The sequence below is a fragment of the Syngnathus typhle genome, linkage group LG2, assembly GCF_033458585.1.
Source record: "Syngnathus typhle isolate RoL2023-S1 ecotype Sweden linkage group LG2, RoL_Styp_1.0, whole genome shotgun sequence".
Lineage (NCBI taxonomy): Eukaryota > Metazoa > Chordata > Actinopteri > Syngnathiformes > Syngnathidae > Syngnathus > Syngnathus typhle.
In genome coordinates, this window is record NC_083739.1 from 4,720,801 (window position 1) to 4,738,534 (window position 17,734).

Genomic DNA, 17,734 nt, shown 5'->3' on the forward strand with positions numbered 1-17,734 from the left:
GGGGAAGAACTTGTGAAAGAACAAAACTTCCATTTTCATCTCCTCTTGTCTTTCTATCGTTTTAAATCACACTGAACATTACTTTGGTCTCACATTAATGGAAAAGGTCTCACAAGGACAGCCGTGAGCGGCCTAATTGAGTCAAAGCCTCACTCCGAGGTCGGAAAGTAGGTGAGAAGGTCTTGGATGGGCAGAGGAGGGTAATTCTTCTACTTGGTTGAGCAAAGTGTTGAATAATTGTGGCCCCTGGGTCGGCCCGCGGCTAGCAAGACGCGACGAGGTAGCATAAGGGAGAATCTCAGAGCGCATGCGCACCCAGCAAGTAAATACATTTGCAATTAAATTAAATTACACTTAGTGTGTTTTTCCCTTGTTAAAGATATTCATAAACACAACGTTTTATTTTTGTTGTATTTTGTAATGCTTTGGTAGTTAGCGCCATACTTGTACTGGATTTCATAACTAACTGTGGTTACTCTTGTTGACACATATCTCAGTCACACGCCAAATTAAAAGCGAAAATTATGAGATGGAAGATCTCAAAACAATCACATTGCACCGAAATGGATAAAAAGTCGTTCTGTCGGGAAGGGTTAATAAAAATTCCCACTTACGCTTCTCCACGAGTTCCGGGTTCTGCCTGTGTCAATAAAAACATGTTATGACGAAGAAACACTGCCCCCTAGCGGCCACGGCAGGAGGTTGCCTTGCTGTCAGGAAATGGATTGTGACAGTCTCATTTATTATCTCCATCCCCGTGACCCGAGCATCCTTCTCATGTCCGGATCGAGTGCACATTCAAGCTCGACACACCTCTCTTCAGCACTTCTGTCTGATCCAATCGATCAGTTATAATGAAAGAAGTGTGGGTCGATTCATTAGGTTAAAAAAAAAAGAAGATGATTTAAACTCCAAATTAAGTATTCCAATTATGCTCACTGATGGAGGTCAGAAGGATCCTCTGGTTGATTTTATACTCGATGAGAGATTGATGATGTGTTCATTTGGTGACATGATGTTATTTGCACTTTAAAAGAATGTCAATCTTCTGTTTAATGTGCAATAAAGTTTAAGTATACTGCAGGGTTGACAATTTTCATTACAAATGGGTTTTTATTTCATCTAGTTTTAATTTTTTGAGCGTTGATGGTGGTTAGCATTAGTCATTACTTTTCCCAGTTTTTTTTTTTTTTTTAAGAATATGGAAGACTTAAGCTGGACCACTCTTGAGGAACCTTTGCTAGTACTTTGGCTTTGCTTTATATGATGCCAGGCTTCTTTAATAAGCATGTCAAATAAAGTCACAGTTCAGTTTGGAGCTCTGGAGTGTGTGTTGTTTTGTATGTGTGATGTGGGCGAGCGCTGTGTGCAATGGCGAGGAAGAGCAGGCCAGACAGCAGGCTAAAAAAGGCGGCCACAGGAGCCAGCAGGAACGACGGGCCGTTCTGGATGCTCAGGTGGAAAGATGTGCAACCGCTTGCATGCTGACCTCGGGCGAACTCCTCCAGTGTGTCCAACACTTGGACCCACATCACATACATGAGCACCACGACGAGCTGGCACACACCTGCCAGACAAGACGGCGAGATGGTGAAACAGTCTTGCTCGGGCTTTGCTTGGGGAGGAATTGGTACTGACCCCCACAAAGCAAAAGAGCTCCACCCAATTTGTAGAGCTTGTAGTTGGAGAGAGGGGCCGTACAAATAACAGAAAGCCCACCAGTGACCACCGTGGTTACACCCGCGATGAGGAAGATGCTCCAAAAAGTTCTGAAAACTGAGAAAATGTCAGTGAGGTCAACTGAAGACAGCGTGTGCACGCATGCGCAGGAGGAGACGTCCTACTAATGGCCTTGTGATGCTCGTATGGTTCTTCAGGGGAATCTTCTGACGGCACCCAAAACGGAACCTTGGCTGGAAATGGGAAGAGGAACGCTGGCTGGCATACTTTTGTATTTGGCGCTTTTCGTGAAGATAAAAAAAAAAAACATGATTGTGAGTATTATTGTGAGAGTCCAAATCATAGTGGCGGGGTGGAAAAATGCGCTTACAGATCCAAAGATTCCAAAGAGAATATTGAGGAGATGATGCTGGGAAGGAACATCTCCAGAAGAGCCCCTCGTGGAAGAGCAGGCTGTCTGTCGCCTTGTGTCACAACACCATGGGTTAAATATTAGCAGTTTGCATTGCAATATGTAAACTTTTTCCTCGGAGGGCTGCTGTGTTTCATGATGGATTTTTATATTATTTAAATTTATGGTCTTTCATATCTTTCAGAACGACTTGCGCCGTAGAACTCTTGCAGTCCTTGTGCACCCCCAGCAGAGGGCGCCTATTCATAAACCGACTCAGGGGACTTTTTATATAGATATATCTTTAAGTATAATAAATATGTGCTTTGGAGACCCCTACAATAGGGACAATAATTTTTTTACCACATTTTTTTTAACTTGTTTTATAAAATCCTGTACGGTACCTGTCTCTCTCTTGCGTCGCTTCCTGGACGGCAGAGCTCAGCCGAACCCAGCAGCCAGTAGTCGGTTGCGCAGAAAACCAGAGTGGACAGAAGTGCGAGTGCCACGGAGAACAAAGCAAAGAAGAGAAGCACGCTGAGACGCTCATTTGGGCTTAGGTGGCAACGCTCCGACATGTTGACGGTCAGCTTCACGCGTGGCTGCAGTAGCTCCCCGTCAGTTGAGGGATGAAAATAAACACTTGCATCATGTGTCAGGAAGGAGAGGAGCAGATGCCGCAACTAAATATAATGACATGTTGAGTAGAAAGGCAAGAAGCGAAAAAAAAGTTGACAAACTGGAAGCTTTTTTTTTTTTTGGAAGGACAATTATTAATTGCACAACATTTCATGACCCATCGTTTATTTAGCCCCGCCTCCCGACAGACAAGCTGACCCAGGCATGTTGAGGAAGCGTGTTACAACCCTGTGAGCACTAATTAAATATTTACCAGCGATTATTAAATTATTTGCAGGAAACGTGATTAGAGTTGCCCGTCCCTTCTAATTGAGTCACGTCGTTACCGCCGTTGGTAGTTTGTTTGGTCCGCTGTCATTCGAGCTCAATGAAGAGGTCTTTTGGAGCGCCAAAAGCTCATGAGAGTACCACGCCGTGTCACCTTCCGACATTTGACCTCCAGCTCCGCCCAACCAGCTCCCCCCCCCCCGATGGCCTAAGACATGACCCCGAACACGGGGTTGTGGCGGCATATGCTGGGACCGATCTCCTCATAGTCTTTCTTGGTGTGGCACACTTGGTAGAACTCGGGCTGCCGAAACAAAGTGAACATCAAACTTAGATCGAATCAAATAGAAGAAAAAAAAAATGGCAATCAAAATAGTACTCACAGTGGACGCCAACATGGAGCCGCCGAACCAGACGGCGTATCGTTGCATGTGATGCGTGATGACCTGCACATCAATGGGCTTTGGCTGCCCAAAGAAAATAGAAAGATAAATTAATTGATTAATTAAGCTCTAGAATTGCAACCGGTAGTAATTGAGTGACTGCTTTTCGTTTTTGGGGGAGACATTTTACGCCTCATAACTAACTGTTAGTTAGTTAACAGTAAATATACTAAGTAAGTGTATCGATACTTAGTATTGGTATCGGCGACTTACTACTCGATAACTGGGTGCTTGTGTGGTATGGAGTGCAAATTCAAACGCAGCATCGTGTGATTCGTCTGCGCTCGTCACCTTCAACTTGCCACCGCTGAGTTCCTCGCTGATTTTCAGCCTGGCGTCCACCGAGCGCTTGAGATCCCTCTGCAGGCGTCTGCCAAAGTCTCGGAACATAGTGGAGCCTCCCGAGAGCACGACGTTCTGTGGCGCACTTGACCAATTAGCACAAAGTCCAACCGTTTGCTTTCCACTTTGCATACCTTGTAGAGTGGGCGGCGGACATCGATAGGGCAGTTCTGGATGACCTCATCCACCACCTCGGAGATGGGCTGTGTGAAATCTGGGTTGGCAAACTGCACGAGAGCAAACCATCGTCAATTCCAACTTGCGCACAAGTGGATGCTGAACAGGAAGTTAAAGGCACCTCGGGGTGGAAGAAGATCTCGGGCCCTAAGAAACGCTCGTAGCCCACATCGATCAGGAACTCTTTCTTGGTGATGCTGTTGATGCCTGTGTACTGCTTGATCCACTTGGACCCGTCCGTGTCGTACTTGTTAAACTCCTTGACGAGGTCGGGGCACACGTAACTGAAGCGCTCCTGTGGTGACATGCCATCAAACACACGGAAGGCGGTTAAAAAAAGTGACGAGACGTTGACACGTTTAAAAAAAAATTAAAAATAAATCCCTCAACTCTTCAAACTGACCTTGACAGCTTTGGCAGTCTCCAGCGACTGCTCAGGAGGGATTCCCACTTCTCGTTCCCTCAACAGCTGCTGGATGAAGTACGTGATGTCCCGCCCCGCGATGGGGATGTGTTTGATGCAGCTGCCGATGACGTAGCCTTCAGCCTGGGATGCACAGAGGAAACAGAAATGAGGGTCGGGAAGGTGTGGATTAAGCGCACAGTCGGCCGGTCCACGCACCACTGGGATGACGTGCGTGACGCCGTCGCCGCTGTCGATCACGGTCCCCGTCAATGTTCGCTCGCCCACCTGCCGGGATGTCCAGGAGGCTGCCAGAGCCAGGACAGCCTAAGGACACCATTGTAACAATAAACATGGCACCCCCAATAAAAAACACTGTGTAAATATATGTACCGTATTTTCCGGACTATAAGGCGCACCTAAAAACCTAAATTTTTCTCCAAAGCCGACAGTGCGCCTTATAGTCCGGTGCGCCTTATATATGGAACAAATTCCTAAATTTAAACTGGCCCGAAGCATTGTGTCATGAAATAAATCACAAGTGGCCCACTGAAAACTATGAATCATGAATCAAAAAGACTATGGATCATTACTTTGTGATTATAAAGTAATTTGTTGCATCTGAAGTTGAAATATAAAAGATAAAATGGAGAATGATTAAAAATCTGACATGATGCATTAAATGGTGCGCCTTATGGTCCGGTGCGCCTTATATAAGGACAAAGTTTTAAAATGGGCCATTCATTGAACGTGCACCTTATAGTCCGGAAAATACGGTACATAATGATTTTACAATAAATAAGTGGGAATTTTCTTTCAGTACCTGAACAGCGATGTAGAGACCCGGGACATTGAACGACTCAAACATGATCTCGGCTGTGTACTCTCGGTTTTCTGGTGTGTTTAATGGAGGTTCTGTCTGCAGCCAAGAGACACACAGCATGTTACCACTAAACAAAACAACACTTTTTCAGGGTGGAATGGAGGGAAGTGAGGTTTTTACCAAAAGGAAGTAATGATCTTCAGGTTCCGCCCGCAGATACTTGAAGATGACTTGCTCCATGAATCTCTCCATCAGATCCCAGTCTTCCACTATTCCATGTCGGATTGGCCACTGAGAGGGAGCAAATGAAAACACTGTCAATCCTCCGCTGGGAAGTCTAACTAAATCGTTTACGTGTTGCAAAATGACATCTGACCTTTGTTGCATAGGATGGCTTATCGATAGCTTCATCCCCGATGAAAAAATCCAGATCGTCAACGCCTTTCATCATTCGCCGCTGCGCCTGGTCGCCAACTTTGGCGGACTCTTTGATTGCAATGCCTGTTCAAATAGAAACATTGTGAGAAATCAAAACAATAACGCTTGTTCAGAAGGTCCTCATAATATATTAGTGTATAAACGGTGCGAATCAAATTCACTTGTCATACTTAACTATGTATGATCACATTATAAATGATCATAAAAGATTATCAGGTGAAAATCTGTCATCCCAAGACTTACATGACGGTATGATGAACTGGGGTTCCGTGTTTCCAGCATAACCAAGCTTTGTGTACCTGGAGGAGAAAAATAACGTTGACGTCGCAACTTCCGTGTGTGTGTGTGTGGGGGGGGGGGGGGGGGGGTACCAGGAAGTAGCATTAGCCTCGATAGCTACCGAAAGAAAAGCCCTTTAAAAGGTAGCTGTATCACAAGAAGCAAGCCTGAGCAACTTATACGTATCCCTCTTTCCCTCCATTTAAACAACAGGAAACTAACGACACAGATTAGGGAGAAAAGTGGTGTAACACGATGAGGGCGTTAGCCGGGTACTTGACATGGAAGCTAACCGCAGCTAAATAGCGCTAGCATGTTCCACACCTACCCGGTGCCACAGTCGACAACGCAAGCCGGCATTCGACCAGCCATGCTCGCTCGCCTTCAAGCCAAATGCAGATAAATATGTCAGGCGCCCGATATAGATGGATGTGCCGATCGCGGGTGATTTAAGTCGCCGTAGCCTCAAGAACACCAGCCCAGCCTCTGCGAACGGAGGAGCGCTTCCGGGTTCCCAAAGCTTTGCCTGCAAGCTTGTGGATTTCTCAAATGTAAAACAGTGACCCCCAGTGGATGGCATTAGCTAGTGCAACGCAACTGATTCCTTCTTTGGTTTATGTAAGTTTATTTGGTAGTTCGGGTACATTAGCGCCATCTACCGGAATGGGGTAAAGGTAGTAGTGTAGAAAAAGTCGAGCAAATAAATCGCTAATAATTAATTCATTATTATTATTTATTCTATCTATCTATCTATCTATCTATCTATCTATCTATCTATCTATCTATCTATCTATCTATCTATCTATCTATCTATCTATCTATCTATCTATCTATCTATCTATCTATCTATCTATCTATCTATCTATCTATCTATCTATCTATCTATCTATCTATCTATCTATCTATCTATCTATCTATCTATCTATCTATCTATCTATCTATCTATCTATCTATCTATCTATCTATCTATCTATCTATCTATCTATCTATCTATCTATCTATCTATCTATATATATGCATATATTATATTATTAGATATTATTTGGTGCCCATGAAAATTGGGGAAAGAAACGCTAGAGGGCAGCAGTGCATAATCCATATTTTTTTGTTTTTCCTCCGTTTGAGTAGTCTTTGTACTGTATATTATTAATGAGAGTGGTAGCCGTAATGGTTGCAATTCTGGTAAGGGTCAGTATCTTTCACATTAGTCTAATGTTTTCCTGCATCATCCCATTAATTTTCCATCACAAGCTGCTTTAACTTTGATACCATTTTATTGTTGTTATAGTAACAACAGTTGAGTAGCTTTTAAAACAGTCTGGCCAGTAGATTTAGTGTTCAATTGAGAAGCTTGACTGACTCAGTGCATGGTGGTTCTCATCCCACGTACAAAGAGTTAAAATGTTATGTACAAGTATTTCAGATTTCTTATGTGCACATCATTAGACCGAGACTTTCGTTTCACCTTCCTCTTATTAATTTTAATAATGTGCTGCTTTTGCCTGCCCTTTAAAGCTAGCTGGAGGTGGGCTCGGCCTAACTGACCTCCTCCTCTGTGCTCGACCTTAACGGAGCACATGTTGAGGCAGTCGGAGAGCTGCACCGGGTCGTTTGCTCGCAATAATAAAAAAGTTGTCGTTGTCCTAATAATCTCTGTCGGGGTCATCCAGTGGGAGTTCTCATCTTTGACACACACACAGAGGAATATGCAAAAAATATTCAGAGAAATTGGGTGATGTCAACATATTTTTTGTACTGAACTGTATTAAATTAAAATACTTTTATCCATTCTGGCTTTGCTAAGCAGAAAGGTATGAATACATTTGAGTGCAAGAAATCTTCCGTACTTGGTTAAATTTTTTATACTTAGTGTATCAGCCTTGCCAAAAAATCAGGAAAGTTAGACTCCTGCTCTGTCAACACAACATTTATTGATCTGAAGAATAGTTGTACTCTTCACAAAAGACCAATCAGAACAAAGCAACAATATCTTTAACAAGAAAACATAGAACCAAATAAAGACTATTATGCATACTGAGGAAAGAATCCCATGCAAGCATGAAAGGGTCGTAAAATCATGACAATTGGATCTAATCAAGCTAATTGATCTAATTCTAAACATGAATTACAACTCGAAGCAGCTCTCGGGTGAGAATTAAATTGTGCTTATGGTCCTTGTGTTGCCTTCACTCACTTTTCACTTTGTGCTCTTCAGATGTTAACCGAAATATATCAGCGCGTTTTTTTTAGGCACAAAAAAAATCAGCGCTACGCATTTCCTTTCCAACTACATCGACACAGACAGTTCGTAGATTAGCAGCCATGACGGAAGCAAAAAGTCCATCTCATATTTTGGCGCAGCAAAAAGAAAAAAAGAATCCAAGATGATCGAAAAGGCGTGTCCACCGAGCTTCCAAGTGGCAAGGGTTCAGAATTTCCCTTAAATGTACTTTTTGGATTTATGCGGGAAAGAGCTTTGATGACAACCATCCCGTGGCTCAAATCAAACGAGAGAAAGAAGCGGGAGAAGGAGAGCGAGGCCAATGCTCATCTGAGGCTTAGGCGTCGCCATGGAGGGAGCGGCCCGCTTCCTCTTGGGCCCGTTGCAGAGTGCCGTGTTGCAGCAGGAAATGCAGACCGAGTTCAGCCTCCCGGTGCAGAACTGCTGGTAGCCCGAGGAGGCGATGAGGCACGCCGCGGACGATGCGCATGACTTCCGATAATGAATGCCTGCGAGGAGAGGGACAAGTTGAATTATTCACTTACTCCCTCTGGAGTCGGACCAGGCTTCAGATTTAATCTGCTGCATCGTGCCAAGGCTGACGTTTATTTATCACTATCGTCACCCTGGAGAGCAAAGTGACTGGAAAAGAGGAGCGGGTCCGCAAAACAAAGGCCCCGAAAATTCGGATTCATTACGTGTTCCTGGGGGACGGACGGGTGGAGAAAAAAGTATGGAGGGGGGGGGGGGGGGGGAAATAAATAATCAAAAGTCAGTTATCTGGTCTGGCACCTGATATATATTTTAAGGGGGCCGTGCCCCCGCGGCCCCCCCTCTAGCTTCGCCAGTGTTTGCTTGGGTGAAATTATATATAGTTAACTTATACGACCCTCAATTGATAATCGGAATAATCAATTTTGGATCGGCCACTCGCGAAAGCTAGCCGCAACACTTCGGTTTCCGTCACTCGGTGTTGAGCTGTCGCTCGCTCACCGTCGGCTTTGACCAGCACTTCCTTCTGGCACATGTCCTGCACGTTGACGGTGCAGTTGACGATGTACTCGGGCGTTGAGCAGTCGTTGTGTTTCATCTCCTCACACTGGTAACACTGGATCTGAAGAGTGTCTCCTGCAAAGACACGGAGGAGCTTTGGTTGACTGGGGCATGGACATTTTTTTTTTTTTTTTTTTGATGATGGAGCATATTTTGGTGTGGCTCTGCATAAAGACATTGCAAGATTCCATGTTCTGCTCCTAATAATGAGTAGGGGTGCAGATGTGTCGAAAGTTACGGTGTCTTTATGGGCCCTGTAAAAAAACTTGTATTTTCCATTCACCCCCATCAAGTGGGTGAAGTGATATTTTCATGGAGCCTAAATCCCTGGCAACAACTTGCCAAGGTTGCAAAAGACAAGGAACAGTGCATATCTGATGTATTGTGTCATCCATTGCAACCTTGCCAGGAATGACTGTGGGATTGTTTTTGTTTCCCGTGTAATGGTTGAGAGAGTTGCGACAATAATATATAATTCTATTTTAGAATATGCAATAAAATGTTGGTGAGGTTTAATTGGGGCAGCAGAGATTTCTGACAGGACGCCGCCGCGGTTTTGCGCCATCCTTGCACCTCGCTCATATTTCACCACAATGTCTGCCTCCTTTTTTCACACTCAAATGCCCTCACTCAGTTTTCAAAGTCCACAAAGGCCAAACATAAGGTACGGCTTCACGTCCAAACAAAACTAATGGAGTCTTCCCTCCGCTGCACTGCTAGCTTGACATCACCTCGAGCTGGAGGGCGGCTGAGGATTTTTTGCCAAGCATATAATGAAGTGAGGCGAGGCCGTAAAAATCACATCAGTGGTATTTTATTTTTTATTTTTTTTAACAAGCGACTCTCTTAGAGGTCGGTAAAGTTTCATTTACAATGCAAACAAAAAGCGGCGTGATGCACTGCCTCCAGGGAAGTGCAAGTGCCACCGCCTCACCTCTCCAAGAGAAAATATTTTACGGGTCACTTTTAAAGCCACGACGTGTGCTTGTCTGCTAACATCTCCATCGAAGCTTGAGTGTTTGTTTTGCCACAAACTCCAAAGTGACCAAAGCACCCGCGGACAACACAATTGTGTGCAATGCATAACAAATATCAGTGAAGTCTGAGAGTCAACTCAAATTAGCTGAAGCAATCATTGAAGCAGCATCAAGCCAAACACGGCATATATCCTCATTGGAGTAATTATGGAAAAGGTGGACTCCATTAATCTACCACTGATAAACACAAGCAAGCACAAAAACAAAAAAACAAAAAAAAAAGGAAGTGAGTGGTTCCATCAGTCAGTTGGAATCAGATTGTGGTCGCAAGCGGATTCTTATTATTTCAGAGTGTTTCTGTCATGCCGCGAAGTGAAACGCAGTTTATCAGCATGAACAAATAGCATTCGATTAGTCTCAATGGGTAATCCGGACCGATAAGAAAAGTCAATGGAGTTCCTTGGATTTAAGGCAGAAAGAGGGAAAATATAATTAACAGCGTAGCATCTTATTATTCTGACTGCATATATGAATAAAATCAAATAAATGCTTCCGTTTTGAAAAGTCATCGTGCGTAATGCTCCGGTTGCATGGCACCAAGTCATACCCTCCCAAAAAATAGACGCAGCTGCGTTAAAGTTTCCTCATAATCACACTCAATCTTGAAATGTGACAACATTTAAGTGAGGTTATGATAAAGGTTATATTTAAATCTTAAAGACGCGCGCCCGTGTGGTTTCTCGCGAAAAGGGGATTGTCGGCACGTACCTGCGTGAACCAAGACTCCAAGAAGAGTCGCCAAAACGAGCAGACGCATGTCTCCCGGGATGGCATCCGACCGGAGAAAGTTGCTCAGAATACAAACAAGAGCAGGATGAAGCGCCACGGATGAAGCGCACACACGCTCGCGCTCGTCAGCATCCTCCGCCGCGCTCGTCGTGGCCACCACTGCACGCGCGCGATGAGCGCCGGACCCTTATAGAGGACCACGTGACGAATCGAAGCACTCACGATCACTTTTGAGCATTTCTTATGATTTTCAATATTTGAAATGACGTGCGATTTTTCCAAAACTTTTCTCAATTTCGTAGCATTTAAAGTTTGGCGCAGAGGTGTCCAAACTAGGGCTCAGGGGCCATTTGGGTCCCACTTTTTTTTTTTTTTTAGCAGCCTGGAACATATGTATATTAAATCTAACCCTTGCAACCAAAGGGGGAGGGGGAGGGGGTGTGACACCCACATCCATGGGTGCATGAGACTTCCCATTTCCTCCACACTGCTGGTGTGAATTGGTCACTGGCGAATTCAGTGTCATCACGCTCATGTAGGTCTCTGCAGTTCAATATGGTAGTGGTATAAAAAAAATAATAATAATTGATGATCTTGTGTGGTGACTAAAGCAAGCGTCGCACATGATTATTCTGTTACAGGGCCAGATTAATACAGCATATTAGGCAGATTATGGCGCACAATCACCATGATGGACCTTAACTAAGTGCATACCGTGAGACCGCTTACTCGGAAATCCCTCCGCACTCGTGGTGCTGTCTCCCGTACACGGATTGTTAGAAGAAAAGTGATTACAGGCGTGGTGGCCCCTTGAGATTTTTTTCGTTTTCTTTCTTGGAAGACTGAGTTTGGAAAGACAAACATACACGCTCGGCTGCGACAGAAAATATTGGTCATATTTATTTCGGAAATAGTTACATAAAATAGAGCATTAGTGTAACAGACAAGATTGCACACAGGGAATAATTAGAGCAATTAATTGGATTTACCAAAGTAACACTGCCGGTAACCATTTCCAAGGGAACATTTAAGGATAGAGGTGAATCACACTATAGTACAAAAACCATGGGTATAAATACGCGACACCTAGAAAAATACACAAGCTCTCCGCACTCGCACATTTTCAACAGTTTTATTTAAAAAAAAAAAAAAGAAAAAAAAAAGGAAAATAGCAACACGCAAGTCTGCTGTGTTGATTAGCACCAGCTGGTCAAGTTCCAGAAAGGAATTTGGCATAAAATTACCTATATATGTCTTTTAAAATAAAATATTTTAGCTCTTTTTTTTTTTTTTGGGATCAAAATAAAGATTTCTATTCAAACAAGAACCCCAAAAGAATTCAATAAGAAAAGTTACAAGCTATTTTCAAAAGCTCATTTAAAAGATTGGCAAAAAGAATGTACAGGTGTATTTTTTTTTCTGTGCATATTTGCATATATGAATTAGCAATGCCCCTTCTGATATTAACTTATATCACTTTTACTTACAAAATAATCATACGTCTAAGAGGTGAGGTTTGGTTCGGGTTTGCTTCGGAAAACCACACGCACGCACACGCACGAGACGGACTTTGCATCGTAGAAACCGAGAAAACTTCTTGGCGGCGTTTGTATGCAAGTCGACATCTTCCTGACGCTACAATTGATTTGAGTTCGCTTTTGTTCCCTGAGCTACCAACAGTCTGTTAATCTGCACTAAAGAGAAGTTAAGTGAGTCAAAATTAGAAATGAGATTTAAAAAAAATAAAAATATGTTGGAAGAGACATTAAGGAAGTCAAAGTGTCCGCTCTTTGATAGTGGAAGAAGTCGTAAAATTAAAAACTGAGCTAGGTGCATGTAGCAGCAGATTCAATTTCCTGGAATGTCCAAAGCAACTGCCGGCAAAGCGACCGACTTGACTCGGCCCAAAAAGAAAAAAAGAAAAAAAACAGTGTAAACCTAAAAGGACACCAGAAATTGCATTGAGTCATGTTTTGCTACCATCAAGCTGACGCTTTGAGCTTTCCGCCTCTAAGTGCTTTTTTTTTTGTTGGGTTCTTCATCAACAGGTGAGGTGCAAGACTGCAGTCACTCCAATCAAAATTGATTCTTTGCCCCCGCCGCAGGCAGCAGGAACACTCGCGGCGGTCAGTCAATCGACGCTGTTGGATACCCAAATAATCACGGTGAAAAAAAAAAAATGGCTCACACGTCATTGGAGACGCGGCTGGTGCAGGACGAGAAGCTGTCATAAAGCGAGTCGCTGAGGGAGCCCGCCGGATCGGCGCCCGCCTCGGCGGACAAGCTAGCGGATGAGGACGGCTCGTCCGCCTTGGTGCCGCCGCGCGAGACGTCGAACCTCCCGCGCTCGCTCACGGCCTCCTTTTGGATGCTGGGGCCGCTGTGATTCAGCTTGTTAAGAGACTCCAAGGTGACTTGTTTGGGGCAGACGGCCGTCTTCGCCGGAGCAATTTCCTTCTGCGGAGATACAAACAATAAAATAAATAGTATAATAATAATAAATAGATAGAATAAATCAATACCGTATGTTCCGCATCATAAGGCGCACCTAAAAACCTCCAATTTTCTCAAAAGCCGACTATTCAGGTGCGCCTTATATATGGACCAATATTGAGCAACTACAGCAGGCGTGTCCAAAGTCCGGCCTGCGGGCCAAATGTATATATCTTATATATGGTCAAAGTTTTAAAATGGGCCATTCATTGAAGGTGCGCCTTATAATCCAGTGCGCCTTATTGTGCGGAAAATACGGTAATAATAATAATAATAAGATACGATAAAGCAATAATAAATATAAAATAAAAAACCAATATATATTAAATAAATAAATGATAAATATAAAAGATACTAAAAATAATAATGTATAAAAATAGTACCGTAATTTTCGGACTATAAGTCGCGATTTTTTTCAGTTTGGGTGGGGGGGCGACTTATACTCAGGAGCGACTTATACACATATATGTTTTTTTTTACTTTTTTGGCCATTTTATGGCTGGTGCGACTTATACTCCGGTGCGATTTATAGTCCGAAAATTACGGTATATAATCATATAAAAATAATAATAAAATAGTCAAATCTGCTCATGTCACATGCCGTCGACACAAAGCGGCTGTTGACATCCTAGCAGGTGCTTCGGAAAGCACAGCGGAACAATCATGGTTTACTTTGAGAGACCAGTTAATGGCGCCTGGGGTCACAACAACAAATTATGAAAGGACTGAAGCGCACAAGTGGATGAGATGTTCCAGAGCAGTTCTAAATATGGGACTTTTTAAACTGCCTTAAAGCTTTGAACAACAACCTGAAGCATGAACATCCCACAGCAACACTGACGCCTGATTCGGATTTTGCCCAGAGTGAGGAATTGGCCTTCGGAAAAGTATTTCCCCGTGTTCAAAGATTGTGCATAATACATGAGGTCACTAAAATTTATAGTAGCGTTAAATAAGATGCGCATATAACGTGAATACCGTATTGCGCTCTTAAATCTGTTGGTCTTAAATCCCACGGGAAATCGTTTAATACTTCACATTCCATGTTGTAATGTTCTTTCTCAAATTTCTCAAGGCGATAAGCTTCACCGTGCTCGCATGTATCTCGTCTATTCCTTTGGTCCAAAACAACCAGAAATCTTTTCAACTCTATTGTTCCTCGGGCATTTTCTACTCCCCGGCGCAAACAATAGGAAGAAGCGTAGGTGAGAACGGCGAGAGTCCGACGGGAGGACGGATGATGAGCTGAAAACAAAAAATGCCAAACGAACTGAGGAGAGACGTTACGAGCGAGAGAACGACAGCGGGAGACATGTTAGTGAAAGGGAAAGACGACGCTGTTAGCGAGAGCGTCAGGTGCTGTCAGGATGATGAATGGGAGGCCAACGTGGGCCGCGAGGGTTCCGACGGGAGCCGGCGAGCTTTGCGTGGCTCTCCCGAGTCTTTTGCCGCAAGCTATTAAAGAGGCTCAAATCGCGGATCTTTTGACACCAGCCGCCAAACTTTCCCAAAGTGTGGCCGCCGGCGACGCCTCGTAAGCCGCAACGTAAATAAAAGCCGATGATCTGTCGCATGGATTCCCGCACGGATTCCCAAGAACTCGTTTTGACTCTTAATGCTTTGTGACCCGTCCTCCCGATTATTTTTGCAGGAGACGGTTCCCTCGGCTGCATTGTCTGCGTTTGGTGAATTTGACATTTTTGCAGATTGCTTGAAAAAGGGCCCCGGCATCCCTTACTGTATGGAATAAACAATAAAGTTTGATTTAATTTGAAGTCATCTCGCTTGAGTTCATCAAAGGTCAATAATAAAACTTAGTGGGTAAACTCAAATGTACACAAGTGTTGAGTCAGATCCCCCCCCCCCCGACTCAGATTATAGATTCTTGTGTCAGGCCCGTCATCGGGGTAGTCGAGGGTAGCCCGGCCGTCCTGCGGCGGCAGCTGGAGGCCATTTCACGCTCTCTGGTCCTCATTTGTCATTGAGCGTCGTTAAATAAGGGTAGGCAAATACCCCCTGACAAGAGATGGCGAGTGGATCGAAAGCAATTAGGCCGCTTTTGCTATGAAAATCTCCCGACCAAAGTAAAGCGTACTCACGCCGAGCACGTCGAGGGCGGCTTCTTTACGCAACAGGTCGTATTGGCTGATCCTCCTGCTGTCCTTCTCCAGTTGAGGGAACATCTCGTGTTGGTACAAGTCCATGATTGACAGAGGATTCTCCACACTGCCACTCTTCAACGTCTTTTCACAATGGTCGACTGTTGGAGAGGGAGTTCACTCGAGTCAACCTCTGCATTTTTTCACACTTGAAGAAAACTGGGAAGTGAGATATAAGGACTGAATATTTTCGCAAATGGCTGAAACCCGCTGAAGCTAATCCAGATCTTTTGGAAGCGTTGCCATTTTCCTCATTGGAGGTCCGAAATTCTAATTGTATAATAAATAAAAAACGAAATAAAAATAAATATATAATATAATATATAATGAATAAAAAATAAATAATAAAATAAATAATAGATTATAATAATACAATATAATTGCCATTTTCCTCATTGGAGGTCCAAAATTCTAATTGTATAATAAATAAAAAACTAAATAAAACTAAATATATAATATAATATATAATGAATAAAGTAAATAATAAATTATAATATAATATAATATAATATAATATAATATAATATAATATAATATAATATAATATAATATAATATAATATAATATAATATAATATAATATAATATAATATAATATAATATAATACATTTTAAATCCGGTTTTCTAGAACAAATGAATATTTTTGATGGCGAGGTGACTGACCCGAGTCGACCATTTTGTTGTAGTTGCTCCCCGAGCTTTGCAGCGGGCTCACAGTGATTACGGGGCGCTTTAGTTCGGTCTCAGTGTCGCTGCCGCTACTGGTGCCGGAGTACGTACACGATCGCAGGGCTCGCTCCTAAATTGAAAAACAGGAGAATGTTAAAATCGAGTCGTGACATGTCTGACGTTTAGTCATTTGTGTTTAATAAAAATGAAGCTTCAAATATGCTTCATGAAGCAGTTGTAATTTTTTTAAGCCTCTAGAGGGCACTGTTCAATATAAGGTTAAAAAAAAACTTGCTGTTTCTAAAACTCCTTTATTTAAACCAACAGTGCCATCTAGAGGAGTAAATAAAATACAACTGGTTCATGAAGCAAATTTGAAGCCTTATTTTCCCATCAGAAAAGAATGTTGCTTCTGTAAAAAGTTTCCTCCTATTATAGGGAAGTTTTCTTCTACCATTGTGGCCAAAGTTCTTTGTCAAGAGAGGTTCTGTTGGGTCTCTTTGATGCAGACCCTCAACCTGCTCCATTTTGAAAAGTGCTTTCCAATAATTTGGTGTGCACTTCCAAACTTAATTAAATTGGAAAATGCAAACACAGCAAGACCAATTTTGTCCCGCGTACGTGGTTCATCATTCAAACTTACGGCAGAAACGTCAGGCTCCTTCGCTTTGATCTTCCTCCCGGTTTCATCGTCTTTGTCCTCAGTTGCGGCTAAACTGCTGCACTTCGGGGTGAACAGGCTCAACCTCTTGGTCTTGTTTGCACCTACAAGTCCAAAGAAAGACGATGATGATGATGATGGCAAAAAATGGCTGTAGCCACTGTTGAAGTACAAACAAGAGTAATAATAATAATAATAATAACGAAAAAGAAGAATAAAAAACAAAAATAATAACAATAATAAAAAAAAAATATTAATGAAAAACAAGAAGAAGAAAAAAAGAAGAAACAGAAAAAGGAGAAGAAGAAAAAGAAGAAACTCTTAGGTTGACTTACCAGACAATTTGGGCAATCGGGTCTGGACGTCTGGGGTGAAACCACTGTAAGTGAGGGATGGGTCAGAGAAGGAATGACCCAAGTTTCCAGGAGCATGCAGACAGGTGTTGGGTCGGGAAGGCACTTTGACACCGGGTTGTGAACATTCTGGAGGAGAGGAGGGAGGCTCGGCTCGGAGCTCGCATTTAGGGATATGGCGTCCCGAGTCAGGGAGGGGGAAGGTGCCGATCCCACTGTCCAAGGTTCTCATCTGACAGCCGGAACCTGAAGTGACAAGGACATGTGACGACTAGGGGAAGCGAGGGTCAGGTCAGCACACGGGAAAAGGTGTGAGGGCATCACATGCAATGGAAAGGCTGATGAGAGTACAAGGTGTCTGTTGTGGTGGGTTCAGAAGACAGAAAAAGAATATTAGGATCACATTCAGAGGAATCCATTAAAATTAAACTTCCTTTCATAGAAATGGTCACAGAAGCACTCAAGTGATTGGCCAGG

General features: G+C 43.2%; 4 protein-coding genes across 11 annotated transcripts in view; all 4 read right to left on the reverse strand.

Moving 5' to 3' along the window:
- Positions 1-1,093: 1,093 nt before the first annotated feature.
- Positions 1,094-2,793, reverse strand: LOC133150005 (transmembrane protein 182-like). Its single transcript, XM_061272266.1, has 5 exons — positions 2,476-2,793; positions 2,051-2,144; positions 1,845-1,961; positions 1,639-1,776; positions 1,094-1,567 (listed from the first exon to the last, which is right to left on the reverse strand). The coding sequence occupies exons 1-5, from the start codon at positions 2,647-2,649 to the stop codon at positions 1,302-1,304; spliced, it is 789 nt and encodes a 262-aa protein (XP_061128250.1). The 5' UTR covers positions 2,650-2,793; the 3' UTR covers positions 1,094-1,301.
- Positions 2,794-2,858: 65 nt separating this feature from the next.
- On the reverse strand, positions 2,859-6,421 carry LOC133150004 (actin-related protein 3). The gene is made up of 12 exons (XM_061272265.1): positions 6,211-6,421; positions 5,847-5,902; positions 5,542-5,666; positions 5,346-5,456; positions 5,166-5,261; positions 4,562-4,669; positions 4,343-4,486; positions 4,061-4,234; positions 3,897-3,989; positions 3,712-3,837; positions 3,361-3,444; positions 2,859-3,281 (listed from the first exon to the last, which is right to left on the reverse strand). The coding sequence occupies exons 1-12, from the start codon at positions 6,252-6,254 to the stop codon at positions 3,186-3,188; spliced, it is 1,257 nt and encodes a 418-aa protein (XP_061128249.1). The 5' UTR covers positions 6,255-6,421; the 3' UTR covers positions 2,859-3,185.
- A 1,372-nt stretch (positions 6,422-7,793) lies between these two features.
- On the reverse strand, positions 7,794-11,070 carry LOC133166874 (ly6/PLAUR domain-containing protein 1-like). The gene is made up of 3 exons (XM_061297218.1): positions 10,902-11,070; positions 9,097-9,231; positions 7,794-8,612 (listed from the first exon to the last, which is right to left on the reverse strand). The coding sequence occupies exons 1-3, from the start codon at positions 10,948-10,950 to the stop codon at positions 8,386-8,388; spliced, it is 411 nt and encodes a 136-aa protein (XP_061153202.1). The 5' UTR covers positions 10,951-11,070; the 3' UTR covers positions 7,794-8,385.
- Positions 11,071-11,797: 727 nt separating this feature from the next.
- The window catches only part of LOC133166810 (nck-associated protein 5-like), a 65,744-nt gene continuing 59,807 nt past the window's right edge, over positions 11,798-17,734 (reverse strand). For 7 of the 8 annotated variants that reach the window (XM_061297114.1, XM_061297131.1, XM_061297105.1 and 4 more), the window contains 5 exons: positions 17,240-17,503; positions 16,887-17,008; positions 16,238-16,373; positions 15,515-15,675; positions 11,798-13,379 (listed from right to left, as the gene is read on the reverse strand). In XM_061297114.1, coding sequence (XP_061153098.1) covers positions 13,107-13,379; positions 15,515-15,675; positions 16,238-16,373; positions 16,887-17,008; positions 17,240-17,503 — 956 coding nt within the window. In that variant the 3' untranslated portion in view covers positions 11,798-13,106. Of the gene's footprint in view, positions 13,380-13,418; positions 15,432-15,514; positions 15,676-16,237; positions 16,374-16,886; positions 17,009-17,239; positions 17,504-17,734 lie in introns of those variants that run through there. The other variant, XM_061297154.1, reaches the window with a different exon arrangement.

What these genes read in the sequence shown, in the direction of transcription:
- LOC133150005 (XM_061272266.1), bottom strand. Translation starts at nt 2,649, where the DNA reads ATGTCGGAGCGTTGCCACCTAAGCCCAAATGAGCGTCTCAGCGTGCTT. An exon ending in GCGACGCAAGAGAGAGACAG is followed by an intron (nt 2,145 to 2,475) that starts GTACCGTACAGG and finishes TTGTGACACAAG; the next exon opens with GCGACAGACAGCCTGCTCTT. An exon ending in CGAGCATCACAAGGCCATTA is followed by an intron (nt 1,777 to 1,844) that starts GTAGGACGTCTC and finishes ACATTTTCTCAG; the next exon opens with TTTTCAGAACTTTTTGGAGC.
- LOC133150004 (XM_061272265.1), bottom strand. Translation starts at nt 6,254, where the DNA reads ATGGCTGGTCGAATGCCGGCTTGCGTTGTCGACTGTGGCACCGG. An exon ending in TCACGCACGTCATCCCAGTG is followed by an intron (nt 4,487 to 4,561) that starts GTGCGTGGACCG and finishes TGTGCATCCCAG; the next exon opens with GCTGAAGGCTACGTCATCGG. An exon ending in GCTCCATGTTGGCGTCCACT is followed by an intron (nt 3,282 to 3,360) that starts GTGAGTACTATT and finishes TTGTTTCGGCAG; the next exon opens with CCCGAGTTCTACCAAGTGTG.
- LOC133166874 (XM_061297218.1), bottom strand. Translation starts at nt 10,950, where the DNA reads ATGCGTCTGCTCGTTTTGGCGACTCTTCTTGGAGTCTTGGTTCACGCA. An exon ending in TGGAGTCTTGGTTCACGCAG is followed by an intron (nt 9,232 to 10,901) that starts GTACGTGCCGAC and finishes GTGTCTTTGCAG; the next exon opens with GAGACACTCTTCAGATCCAG. An exon ending in AGTGCTGGTCAAAGCCGACG is followed by an intron (nt 8,613 to 9,096) that starts GTGAGCGAGCGA and finishes CTCTCCTCGCAG; the next exon opens with GCATTCATTATCGGAAGTCA.